Source organism: Erithacus rubecula (genome assembly GCF_903797595.1).
Source record: "Erithacus rubecula genome assembly, chromosome: 1".
Lineage (NCBI taxonomy): Eukaryota > Metazoa > Chordata > Aves > Passeriformes > Muscicapidae > Erithacus > Erithacus rubecula.
The window spans coordinates 71,130,812-71,144,815 of NC_136658.1; the positions used below are offsets into that span (position 1 = coordinate 71,130,812).

Sequence of the window (14,004 nt, forward strand, 5' to 3'; positions counted from 1 at the left end):
TTCTTCAGAAAATACTGTACAGTCAATCATAACTTTATATAACTGTGGTACCATTAGAAAGTAAACAGTTACAATGTTCATGAAGGGAATGTAATATCTCCTACACAAGAAGAGGCTGTGTTCTGCCTGGAGAAGAGAAGGTTGGGGGAGGGGGCATGTTATAAACGTGTATAAACATGAAAAGTGAGGCATGGAGCCAAACTCTTCTCAGTGGTGTCCAGTAACAGGTCAAGAGGCAATGGGCACAGATTAAATCACAGGAAAACAATTTTTTACTGTAAGGTTAGTCAAATTCTGGAGACAACTGCACAGTGGGTTTTTTGAGTCTATCCTTTGTGATATTAAAACTTCAGCTAGAACAAGTCCTGGGAAACCTGCTCTAGATGACACTATGTCATGAGCAAGGGGGTTGGACAAGATGATTTCTAGTCTCTGCTGAAGTCATTAATTCTTTATTTCTGTGATACTACTACCAAATAAATCACGATGGTAATTTGAAACACAAAACATCACAGAGAAAACTTACAAGTAAAAAAATGGAAAGTTAGTGGCTTTTATAAGAGCCTAATCAGCTTTAAATACAGCCTCTTAAAAACCCCCACTGTCAGGGGCTGAATCCAAAGTACTACAGAGTGAGACCCTGTAAAAATGATATGAATTTTTCATGCTGTCAGTTAACACTAAGCAGCATCAACTGCAGAGTCCATTCTCCTCAGCTGAGACAATATTCACAAACACTCCAAGAAACTTGAGTGCATGTCTTATCAGAGAAGCTCTCTCAAGATTTTCTGGTCCTATTGGGATCCTACAGAGGTCAACAAAATAGAATGCCTAATGGCATGCTTGTCTTTTCAGCTATCAAGTTGGTCTTGGAAAAAAAAGATAAACTAGTTTTGCTTTGTTCTCATGGATCCATTTAAAAGCACAACAGCATTCGGATCACAACAACAATAATCAGTTTTACTCAATCTGCCCCACATCTGATTTCCCAGAAACCTAATAGGTTTCATTCTGGTAGAATCAAATTATGAAGGACAAGTTTACAATTATTCCCAAGCAACGTTTTAATATCTCTCTCACTGACAAACTTAAAAGATAATGCAATCACAGCATTTAATTAGCATATATCTACTCTAAAAAGAACAGCATTAAGGAATAATAATCCCAAAACTTAATTTGGGATACTCCACTAATAGCTTTCTAACAGCTCAGACAACAGATGACTGGAGTTTGGCACAATCCTTCTCCAGTGCCCTTATAATAACTCTCATTCCATTTTATTAAATGTTTGCAATTATTCTTTCCTTTAATAATTGTCCTGGAACACTAGTGAAACTAGAGGAAGGATATGTGGGCTTGAAAATTCCCACTCTCCTAATTTAACAGGTGGTCCAATAAAACGTTCTGACACCAGTTGGCCTAACACACTTGTTAAAATGCCTCACCAGTGGATTCATGATATTAAATAACTCCCATATTAAGAGAGCTGAAAGAGCAGTCCATCCACTCCAGTCCATTAGGTACTCTGAATTCTACTCCCAGCTTCATTGGAGTAGACAATTATTTTGACAATTCTGACAAATTATTTTCATTCACTATTTTCTCCTGGATTTACAATCACCTGTGAAATGGTTATCTGTAACGGGCTCTTCTTAGATCCAGAAAATGAGTAACACAAGCAGAATCCCGAGTTCCTACACATTTCATTTATAAGCACAGAGTGAAAAGAAACGTGGAAAAGGATATGTAAGGATTTTAATGATAATTCTGATCCACTTTACTAGCATGGTTGATAGACCCATGGCTGGGTCTAAAAAAGCTAAAAAGCAACAAATATAAAGACATATCTTTCAGCATAAGGACACCAATATTGGCCAAAAACTATTTTGGTTCTACCATGAACCAGAACAAATCAATTGCTACCAGAGCTAGAAAATACTGGCAAGAATGCCCAACACTGGCTCTGAAGGGTAAGAGCCCCTAAGGCAAAAGAGAGACACTGTCTGTAGTAAGAGCTGATGCACCAAACCTTCAGTGGCACAGGAGGTGGCAGGTGAGGCACAGCTTCTGTAGTATGTCAATGTTGAGCTCTACAGCAGCCTGAGAATCTCAAAGTTGTGAATGGCATTTTAAACACTAAAAGCAAAGTGGCTTTGCAACAACTCTGTTACCAAGCTTTGTGACAGGTTTCAAGAAGTATCAGAACCAAAGAGAATCCCTTGTGTACTGCATTTCTTTGATAACAATGGACTCAATTTCCAGCAGACTGCTGAATATTTGTCACATGGATTTCAGCTCAGAGTTACCTGAGAAGCCTGAATGAGAACACCATTAAAAAAAAAAAAAAAAAAAAAAAAAAAAAAAGCTTTCTCAGAGCAAATGGTTTGAAGTTGAGAGCTGCTGAGTATTTTATTTTCGGATTCCAACCAGGATGCTTGAGATTTTCTTATGTAATGAAGAAAAAGTTCATAGCAAAGCGCTTCTGGGCAAATCAGTAGGTATTCTGAAGTAACTAGGGATTTCCCTCTATCATTTACACCGATAGCTTGACAACCAAGAGGGAGAATCCTGATCTAAGACTGCCTAAAGCTTCCATACACCTCCACACTAGTGACACTCCTTATGCAATATGGGACTCTTCTCAAAAATAGATATGAAGAGGAATCTATTTTCTTGTCCTAGAAAAAACAGCCTCAAGTTTCAGTTTCCTACTGTGCTTTAAAAATTAAATCCCAGGAAGACTGAAGGCAATGCTCCACTCAAGATAATCAATAATCTAGGGAATTAAATTGTCTGTGGTGACATCAAATTACCATCCTGTCATTTGTCTGCATCCTAAGGATGAGATCTTGAGGAGTTAGCATATTTAATGAAACCTGCTCCGTCTAAAAAAATGTTCCCAACTAGCTATACTTAATGAAAGACTTGCTTAAATCATATTCTGATCTACCAACTACTAGATACAAGGTAGATATTAAAAAGGTAGAGAATTATCAACAACAACAGATGATACTGAGGAAATACTATTGTTAAAATTGTCTACCTGACAGGCCATTCACTATTTTGAACAATAATCTAAACAGAAGAGGCACTTAAACCTATAGAAATAGAAGTATTTTTACTTCAGAACACCGTATATGCATTTTAACGTATTTCCAAAACTATTCAAATTGTCTTAAGAATCATATTTTAATCAAAGGATTGGACAATTGTTATTCTTCAAATCAGGCTTATCAATGCCTTAAGATGCATAATCTATATTGAAGTAAGAAACCACAATTTCCAGACTGTTCAAGTGAAAAGCAATTTACTGATTTTCCCACTGAATATTCTCTAGCTGTACAACAGGAACAGCAATGAAGCCTTTGCAATTGCCTATGTAAGCACAAAAGATCTATCTTCCAGGGGTTTAATCTTCTCTGAAAATAAAAAACAAAAAAATTTGGAAGCAATTGCAGTGCATACATAGCTGGCAAAAAGCTGGAAAAAGGTTGGGATGAAAGAAAATCCTAATACAAATACAAAATTTTGGTCTGAACATGCATTTTAAAAAAGCATCGTAAAAAGCAACCTTCAGTTTCCTCAAAATGTAAAGGCATTGTGACATTCACTCCTAAACTTAGAAGGACAAATGAAAAGGCATAAAACCTGCTTATCTGTACACTAACACACAAAAAGAATTAAAGAGAGAGAATTAAATTTATGATAAAAGGAAGGTCTTTATCGCATGGAAACTAATGTTTCTCTGAGTGTAATCAGCCTATAAATTTTGTATTTTTTATGAAGCAAAACTAATTTCAGTCATGAAGAGATAAGACATCATTCTATCAATTCAGTAATCCACTCACAAAGTGTAATAATCTAAGGTGCTACAGAGGACTATCTAAAACTCAGTTACAAGACTACACATAAGAACAGCAAGATTTCTTTTCAGACAGAGTTACCTCATTGTTATCTCCTGAAGCAGATTAATAAATAATTGTTAGATATATAAATATATCTAACAGTCCTCTAAATCTCTTTAAGCTTTTGACCTCAATTATATTCTGAGGAAAGATCTTCATAGGGCACATAGGCAATGTAATATTGTCGATGTTTCAGACTTAATTTATAAATGTGTTTCTGAGAAAGAGCAATATTATGATCTTTTCCCATTACATGGTAGGCTCGATATGCCATTCATTATTTGCAATAAAATACCACTGAAGGTGGCAGTGCAATCACTGCCTTCATTAAAGGCCAGTAAAAGCAAATTTGACTACTTTATAAAACAATGACAGCATCCAGAACCCATTATATCCAGACTGGGGGATGAGGGAAGGGAATCAAGAGGGCAAAGAGGACTATACAACCTTGCCACAGTGACAACAGAAAAAACACACACTATGTATTGGGGCATCATAATTCCTTTATCCTTCTTCTTCTGAATTCTACACATTTCCAAACTGAACACAGTGTACTGCCCAAAACAAAACTGCAAAGACTGTGAGTTATGTGAGCAAGAAAATCATGCTGGATCCTAATTGAGTATAGATGTAATAACCAACAGGATGAATAAATGCAAAACAGATAAATACAGAGATGTTTTCAAGCCAAGAAAATTTCTTGATTTCCTTCTATATAAAGAAAATTTACATAGATATTTTATTTTAGCTTGAATATAGGAAAGAAAACGTTTTTTGGTAAATGCATGTTGTCCTTGTCCATTACATATTTCAGGAACTCAGCTTTAACTGATCCTTGAAGAATAGCAAAGGAACCATTATTGATGAGATACTGCATTCAAAGGAAACACCTGACAGCAACAATGCATTAAGTGGACTTTAGCAGTATGGACTGTGGGTGGTAGCAGCTAAGGAGCAATCCAATGAACAGATGAAACCACTGAAAGGAGACACTGGGATATCTGGGAGAGGAGAAACAACTGCTTGTTTGAGTCATTCCCAGGCCCCTGCAGAAAGACAGGAAATTAGGACCAGACAGATTGTGCTGAATGAGATAACTTGCCTGGAACCACAGAACAATACTGACAAAACTCAGAAAACCTGACTGAGTGGTCAGCAAATTACAAGTATGGACAAAGAATAGTGTCTGGAAAATAAATGTTTTTTTTTCCACTTTTTTGTAGGTTAAACAATTTAGAAATGTATTTATAAATGTTATAGCAATATTAATGTGGTAGAATGACTTTTGTAAGAGACAGAAAAGCCCAAGTTTTGCTTTTATTCAGCTTACCATTTTGGGATATACCTTGCAACTTCAAAAAAGGAATGATGCACAATTAACTACTGATCTGACGAGGCACAATACAAATTATACAGCTCAGTCGCCTGACTTCATTCTATTGCACTTAAGAAAATTTCCTACTTCTGTTGCTTCTCTAGATTTTAAAAATATGTAAACTATTCTGCAAAAGAATATTGCTAACTACAGGATTTTAGCCACATATCTACAACACCTCCACTATTATTAGAATTAAAATATAAACAGCAAGTTTGTAATGGAGTTCCATGACTAAAATACTGAAAATACAAGACTTCAACTTTAGGAAAACCTGACATAAACCAGATATTTATTTAGCCATCTTACTATACAAAAGGGAAATGCAAGCATGTTTTGAAAAATGAAAGCTGTACAATTTTGAAACAAACCTTGTCCATTAGTTTACTTGCATGAAGACTCAGGCTATTAAAGAATATTTTCTTGCTCAACAAATGCATTTCTTCAATTGTTGTCAACAATGTGGTTGCACTGTTTCCTACAATACCACTGAAAAAGAAAAAAAAGATTATTTAATGAATCTAAAAGAGGGAAAACATGACAGTCAGATACTTTGACATAATTTTAAAAAAGATTATTTTCAAAGTTGAAATTTTAGAACAAATAATTACAGGGAACAGTCCTCCATAATGGCTGGGAGATAAGCTGACTGTAAGAACAAGGATCGCCAAGTATGCAATTAAGCAAATATTAAATACAGGTTATCAAACTTGCACAAACATTTTTGTAGAGTACTAAAATTTACTGGATTTTTGCTTTCTTATACAATTAAATCTACTTTGTTATAAAAATCAAATTATGTTTAAAAAAAGGGTTAACAATATTCTATCATACTGCCTGTTAGGGATAGCATTACCTCTCCTTTCTTCACTGAGATGATGGGCATCTCCAAAAATGTAAGAATTCATTGCTATTCCAAGTGTTAAACAATCACAGACACCACATAACCCTTAAATGGCACTACAGGACTGTGTTCCTCTCACAGACATACCCTCCCTCTGACTAGCGGAATTCCACTTTTAAGCTACAAACTGGCAGTGAAAATCCATCAGGTCACAATAGGATTAAACCTTTATCTCAATTTTCAGATTGTAATCTTGTGTTTCATAGATCATTTCTCAAACTGTATTTCCCTTTAATTAGTGAGATGCACCTTCCCTGTGTGGAGGAAATTATTCAGCTGGTAGAAGGTACTTCAGTGGTCTTTAAACATTGTGCTGTTAACAAGACAGAAACCAACAGATAACACTGCCTAAGACCTTCCATTTTAACATCACATTTTTAATTGCACCAAGCTTTATAATCCTGGAGAACCACTAACTCTGAAGACAGAGAAACAATACCAAAATCTTCCAGGATTTTTGGACAATAAAATTAAGAATAGATTTTACATGTGTTCTACAACAGACCTGCCATTACAACTGAGGATTTTAAATAAGCTGAGAGGTGCCCAAGAAACACGTATCCCAGTGTGCCCAACATCTGAATTATTTTCAGATAGAGAAGCTCAACTAGCAATATTAATGTTTTGAATTCTCAACAGTTCAGTTCGGGGTTGTGGAGGAAGATTTTTCTTCTACTCCTTTTTCTAACCAACGTGAACTACAGCATATGCTACAACATATAAATTATATATAAATTAGCAGCTCTGGCTTTTCTCCAGTTTCTGTATTCCTGGTGTTATCTGGAAAGTTGGAAGGTGATCAGCGCGTCTTCAACAGTGAGATAAGGAAGTGCATAATTAGAGGGAAAAAAATTATCAAAAAGTTATCAAAACACAATTATTTAAACAGCAACAAAAAACAAAACAAACAAACAAAAATACCCTGAAGACATTTCATTTAATAACATTTTCTCAAAGGGGACTTGACTTTATCATATTAAATGCTGTGTAGAATTTTTTGTATACTATTTGAATCTACACAGAACAATAAAGAAATAGTTACTGTGGCAAATTGAGGCTCTATTCCAAAGGAGTTGTGATTAGAATTGAGGAATGGCAATGGGTAAATGGTTTCTGCTTGATATCATGTGTTTCTTCTTGATACTAAAGTACAGGGCAACAACTGAGCAAGACAGTGCTCTTCCAAGCAGATATATTCTTACATATACAATAAGGGAAAAGAGGCATTTTTAACATATTTTGCAATTTTGCATACCTGATTGTATGGTGGTAGAACTTGAGCAAATTAGAAATCTTGTACAGTAAAACTGCTCCTGGCTCAGCAACAATCACCTGCTCAATTCTAACCTGCAGCATAAACAAATACAAACATCCTTCAGGTGATAAATTCTGTAAGCCAGCCATCTATGACTTTATATGCAATCTATCTCTGATTTTTGAAAAATAAATTCAACCAGGAATAAATTTTAAAAGAGAATGTCCAGTTAACTTTAATGTTCAGCTTGAACTGAAGTGCTTCTGGGCTGACAAGCATCTGGGCAGAAACATGAAGGTATATGCATTCTTAAAAAAAGAAAAACTACAAACTCAAAAAACCTTCTAAAAATTCTACAGTCCCCACAGACTTCTGCTGCTATTGTAAATTTTAAAATAATTGGATTTGATGGGTTAATACTGGTACATGCTGGAATCTTCCCTACCACTGAATAGCAAGAACAGCTACAATGCTCCAGAATCACTAAACTACAGCAGCAAATTTCTAGCATCATGCTTCAGAAATTCAGAACATCAATATATTAGGTATTTTGCCTAAGAACCAAATTTCACCTGGATGAATAAATTCTTTCCTTAAAGAAGAGCATATGTATGTCCTACCAGTATTTAATTAGATATATTAATAACTAATAACCAGCTATGTTGACTGTTTATCTCAACCAGGAGCTACTGGCTACACAACAAAATGGTGCTGAGAGTCTTTACACTTGGACAACTGATGTCTTGTCTCCATGGTACACACAGTCTCAATTCACTCATAAAAAGCTGCCCCAGGGTCAATCTTTGTGCACTTATGAAGCAGAATAGACAGTGACTTATCACTGCTCTCCCATGTGCCTGAGTGTGAAAGGGCTACACACAAATCAGCAGCCACTATCCACTCTTCAGTGGAACACAATGTGCTGCAGTCCCTTCTTCTCAGACCCAGCTACAGGGAGAACCAACTAAGATTATGCTTCCTCAACCCTTTCAGTTGGCATCTAATTCACAGACCAAAACCAAATAATACTTTCTAACTCTTATTCGCAATACTTAATGCACGAAGTTTATTTCGATATGCTGGTGAACGTTGCTCTTCAATGCATTTGTATATACAAAGATCTATATACAAATATATGTCTCCAGTGTTACCTAAAAGGTCCTGTGGCCATGAATACTGAGTATATTCTACCTGTATAGCAAAAGAGAATAGGGCAGGCAGGGGAACAGAGGGAAAACAAAACATTGACCCCAAAAAAAGAGGAAGAAGTACATGTAAACAAAATAATTAAAAACTGAAAAAGACAGAACAGGCAGAAGGAGAGGAAAAAATATTTTAGGTTCATGAGAGAAAAATAGGAATTAAAAAGACAAAGTGGGAAAAGAAGAACTGCTGCTTCATATGCAGAAGTCTTCACTGCACTGGAAAACCAAAATTTGCAAGCAACACAACTTAACCCGTTTGGGGAAGCTCTGGACTTAGGGCTCTTACTATTTTACAGTCCTGTATATCCTGTTGTTAGCTGACCATAAAAGACTACTCACAGTCCACACAGGGCATCAAAGACCCGTTGTTTTGAACTCATCTTAAATGTTATGGAAAAGATGAGGAGTTTAATTTAAATGTTTTTTAGGATTCTCCTACCTCCATCCGAAATGAGAGGCCTGTGGTAAGATCTACCACTAACGAGTATTCAAGAACCACTTAAATACCTAAAACACAAATCAACTACCACTAAGAAATGTGGGCAATTTAGACTGCATGTAAACATAACACTTCTACAGGGTATTGTAGAAAAGACTCCTCCAAATTGAATCTATTACTGTTGTTTCTCTGAACATGGTGGCTTGCAATTATCTAATTACCTATTCTGCATTGTATGATGGCTTTTCTGCTTGGGGGTTTCTCTGGGGGGTTTTTTCTATCTTTTTTCTTTCTTTCCCCTCAGGAAAAAATAAGTGTTTCATACTTTTTACTGGAAAGTCTACACTGGCAGTGAATTAATTCAAGTAGCATTCTATTAAAATACAGAATACAATGGGAAGCTTTAATTGGTCTTCTAAGATTTTTTAAATTTTTTTCTAGCACAGAAACTAACTGAACAGCAGTATTTCAGGGGATATTTCTAAAGAGACTAGGAGCATCTAAGTGTAAAGAGTCTGGCAATCAATCTGTACTTAATTATAAAAATCACAAGCACTCAGACCAAGATCAAAACTTCCTCTGACTTACACACAAGTTTGATTTCATTTCTAATCACTTTGTTGGAATGCCCAGAAATACTGAACTCAAACATCAGCAGTAAGTATTAACAGAACTGATTCAAGAGCACAGAAAGTTTGGAAATATCTTAAAAAAAAAAAAAAAAAAAGCTGTGGTGATTGTGTGTCTTTTAGGAAAGGGTCTTCCAACAGACTAAAAACTAAAAGATTGTGAAGGATGATCGGAATTCTGTGGCAACAGGCACAAAACTAAAATATGAGAGATTCTGTTCTGTCTGATCATCAGGGAACACTACTTTTTTACTGTGCAGCAGCTGAGCACTGGCACAGATTGCCCAGTGAGGCTGTGGAGATTCCCTCCTTGGAAGTATTTAAAAGTCACCTGGACACAGCTCTAGTTGGCTCAGCCTGAGTGGGAGTTTGGACCAAGTGACCTCCAGATGTCCTTGCTAACCTCAATTCTTCAGTAATTCTGTGACTTTCTAAAGGACACCTTTTTGAATTTTACCTCTCTGTAGACCCTATCCTTTTCTTATGAGAAACTTACATATAGTATTGGAAACTAGCTGCTCACATTTGAGACTATTTGTCAATTGGATACGGTTGTTATAGCTACAGAATCCTAAGAGAAATTTATTATAATCACATTTAGGCACAGTAGATTTTACTTTAAAAACACCTGGATTTATACACTGCACAGTCAAGCAATAATTGGTATCAGCTTCATCACCTTGATTACCTCCCTGCTTATGTGAAGCAAATCCAATAGACAAGTCAGTCAATCATTTGATGGATCATCATTAATGATTTCTATCAAATGTGACCCCTGAACTTACTAAGGCTGTAGCTTGAAAAAAAGACAACTATAGAAAGATGTGACAAATACAAAAAACTAAGTAGCACGAAGATGGTAATTAGGAAACAATTTTTCATGGTGCCTTTAAAATACAAGAGCTGTAGCTATTAAACAAACCCAAAAAACACAAAACACTAAAACAAAAAAACCCACAAACCACAAAAAGAACTGCTTTTTCATACAACAGAGTTGAAATGTTCACTTCTCTCCTGAAGGATACATTGTGAAAATCAACATTTTACATCAATTTGACATGTTCATACAAGAAAATATCTACTGAGATCTATTATATACAAAGAAGTTATGGCTCAGTAAGTCTTTAGTATACTCACAAACAGGCATGGAAACTCTCCTATTGAAGTATGACAAAACTGCAAAACCTGCACACTCTTTTCTAAGCATAATGACCACTATGAGAAATAGGTTAGTAAATTACACTGATTTTTCACTTGACCTACTACAGCTATTCCCATACACTTACCACAAAGCTGTATTTTTCAACATCAGCACACCTCAACGTAGGAAAAGTAAACCAAAATCAAGACTCAGATTTAGCATCCTAGTATCTCTCACTATATGACTATTATAAAGCACACATCCATGAACAAAGGAATCTTTAATTTTGAAGAAAAAATCCTTCAGAAGTTGACAATCTAATTCTTAACCAAGGGCAATGGAAATACACTGAAGAGCTGGGAGCACAAGTTCTGAAAAAAAACAACAGAACAGTTTTTGTATTTAGAGTGCTAAGGAAAACAAAATACTTCACCTTCAGAGGCCTGCAGACACCTTCTGTGATGTGCCCAACTACTTCTTGAATATTTTCTTCCACACCTATAGTTAATGCAAACATATGCTAAGATTATGCAAATGTAATTCTCTTTACTTCAAATAAAACAAATAAACAAATGTAGGAGGACTCCTCCATAAAAAGCATTATGAACTGTGTGTTCTTTTCTCCACATGACTAGCTCACACCTCCACTGTGCTTCCAATCTAGCCATTAAAAGAAATAGCTGCTTGGCAAAACAGTCCTGGAGTCATTACCTTTTGCTATGCAATTGCTTCCTAGTGCAACACAGTGCGTGGGGGTTTGAGGTAGAAGCAACAAGGAGAAGAATAAATGATTTAACAAGAAGCTGTCTCAGTAAGGCTCAATATTAGCACTTCATGAAATTAAACTAGAAAAACCCCCAAAAAACACCCGGGCCAGTAGACACTCAAGGAGCAGCAGTTCACCCCATTTTGAAAGGCTTGACTGGCAAATACACGTGTCTGTCAGTGCTGGCTACTGATGAGCTGGTGGCTTTGTTACAAATGAAGTGACATGTGTACCTCCACAGTACTGCGTGCTGCAGCGCTGGCAAACGCTCCCTCCCCAGCAGCAATTGAAACTCATCTTTCACAGAACCATGTACAAAAGAGAATACCACCCTATCTTATCACGAAACACAAATGAATTGTTGCATAGCAACCACTGCTGTCATAAATCAATCAAACTGAAAGCAACAGATCTTCAAGCTCTCACTTCAGTAACAACTCAGAACAGATTTATGGAGAAAGCAATACTTTAATTCTAATTTAAAACTTGTCAACAGGAGTTCATCTTCAGATGGGACCCATGCAATGAAAGTAAACAAACTGACTATGACATGTGACAAATCAGGTGACCTGAAGCTATATTTTGCTTATTTCAGACTAAGACAGATTACCTCAGAGAAAAAAAATAATGAAAGATCAGAGATCTGTTCCAATGCCTCTTTACACCAAGTTACATGAAAAGCCATATAAGCAGTAACAACTGAATTGAGTGCGGTGGCTGTAAGAATTTCAGCATACTCAATTGGTAAGCTAATAAAAATATGCTTATATACTTCAGTATTGACATCAAGGCAAAAAGCAAGATTACAAACCACAGCATGCATGCTCTTTTACGTAATGGTTAGCTCCCAGATAGACCTTAGCAATTTACACATTTTTAGTAGGAACAGTCACACTTGTACTGTTCATCAATGTAACAAGTACCTAGCACATATTTGCAATAGTGTATCTAGACCAGATTGACTTAAAAACAAGTTGTTTGGTATGAAAATTTTAGCTCAAAAAACATACAAGTTCAAATATGTACTTTCACGTCCAAGTAGAATATCTGGATTCCAAAAGCAGTGAAATCTTCCAGCAGAATGGCTTATATAAGTGGTGCAAGTTCGACATAAAAGAATAACAGAATAAACTATTCTCAGAGGTCCAAAATAACTTTCAGCATTCAGCTCACAACTGAAGATACACTTCTAACTCCTTGCTACACCATATATAATTTTTCTCTGTGTATTCTTCTATAAAAGGAGAGATCTTTTTTGGACTTTGTTTAGCTTCTGTTCTCCATCTGGGTTCCTGCACTCCACAAAAAATGGGTTTCTACTTCATCTCTTAAAATGCCTGCAATTCTCCATTCCTTTCAAGTAGATTTCTGTATGACTGGGAGGCTCCTGCTAGCAGAATACCTAAACTCTGAAGAGGAAAACCATATGATTTATGCTTGTCCAGCAAAAGAGTTAAACTTTACTGAATGGGTTTTCAGCACTTAAAAGTTTAATAGTATTTTTAGTCAGATTAATCTGAAAAGTTGATTTTTGCAATCTTGCCATTTTAAAACTTTTTAAAAGCCATGCTTGCATGTTCTGCTTATGAGCTACATAGTTTGGTCACTTTAAAGCAAAAACTGGGGTGGAAACGTTTCTCAAAAAAAAAAAAAGTCACACATACTATTTTTCATCCAGTGACCAAGTCCACCTGTTATTGCACCAACAGGTATACATGTGGCCTTTTTTTTTGGTTGTTTTTTGAGAAGGGAAATTTTTGTATAGCTGTTATTTACCACACTCTCCACAGTCCTGAAATTACACAGAGCTTATAGGAGAACTTAAGGAGAAATCTGAGCTCAGTACAGACACACCTGAATGAAAATAATAGAAGTGCAAATCCACAAAAATCTACTCAAGCTGAAGTTGAAGTGAAAACATCTGACTGACCTAACTTCAGACCGCCAGGAAGGTGTTTTACCTATGGCAATTGCTTGGGCTCCCTCTATAGGGGAATGGAAAAAAAATGCAGTTTGTAATGAAAGTCTCCAGAAATGCTTACATTAGATCTCAAGTTTTGTTATGAAGAACTGACTCTAAAGATACAAATCTCTGTCCTTATTTTAACTGCAAATAAACAAGATGTCCACTTGTTAAATGACTACATGAAATTAACTCAATTCTTACTGTGGCCTGCACAGCCAGACACCTAAAGACAGCACAAGAGCACAGAAAATTCAGCTTGCGTTTTTCAGTACAATCAATACTGTTCTCACTACCAACTCAGGATCTGTATTTATAAAGAACATAAAATCTCAGGGTACTCTGGGATTGCATTGCCTATAACTATTTCTTGTTAAATCCAGTGGTATCCTATTAAGTACTGTTTTGCCTTACAGATTTTT

At 35.9% G+C, this 14,004-nt stretch overlaps 1 protein-coding gene across 2 annotated transcripts in view; it reads right to left on the reverse strand.

Annotated features, from left to right (window-relative positions):
- COG6 (component of oligomeric golgi complex 6) overlaps positions 1-14,004 on the reverse strand; it is a 54,332-nt gene that overhangs the window by 15,572 nt on the left and 24,756 nt on the right. For both annotated transcript variants that reach the window (XM_079299583.1, XM_079299582.1), the window contains exons 11-13: positions 11,287-11,351; positions 7,440-7,531; positions 5,652-5,769 (exon numbers count right to left, since the gene is read on the reverse strand). In XM_079299583.1, the coding sequence (XP_079155709.1) occupies positions 5,652-5,769; positions 7,440-7,531; positions 11,287-11,351 (275 nt within the window). The remainder of the gene's footprint in view (positions 1-5,651; positions 5,770-7,439; positions 7,532-11,286; positions 11,352-14,004) is intronic.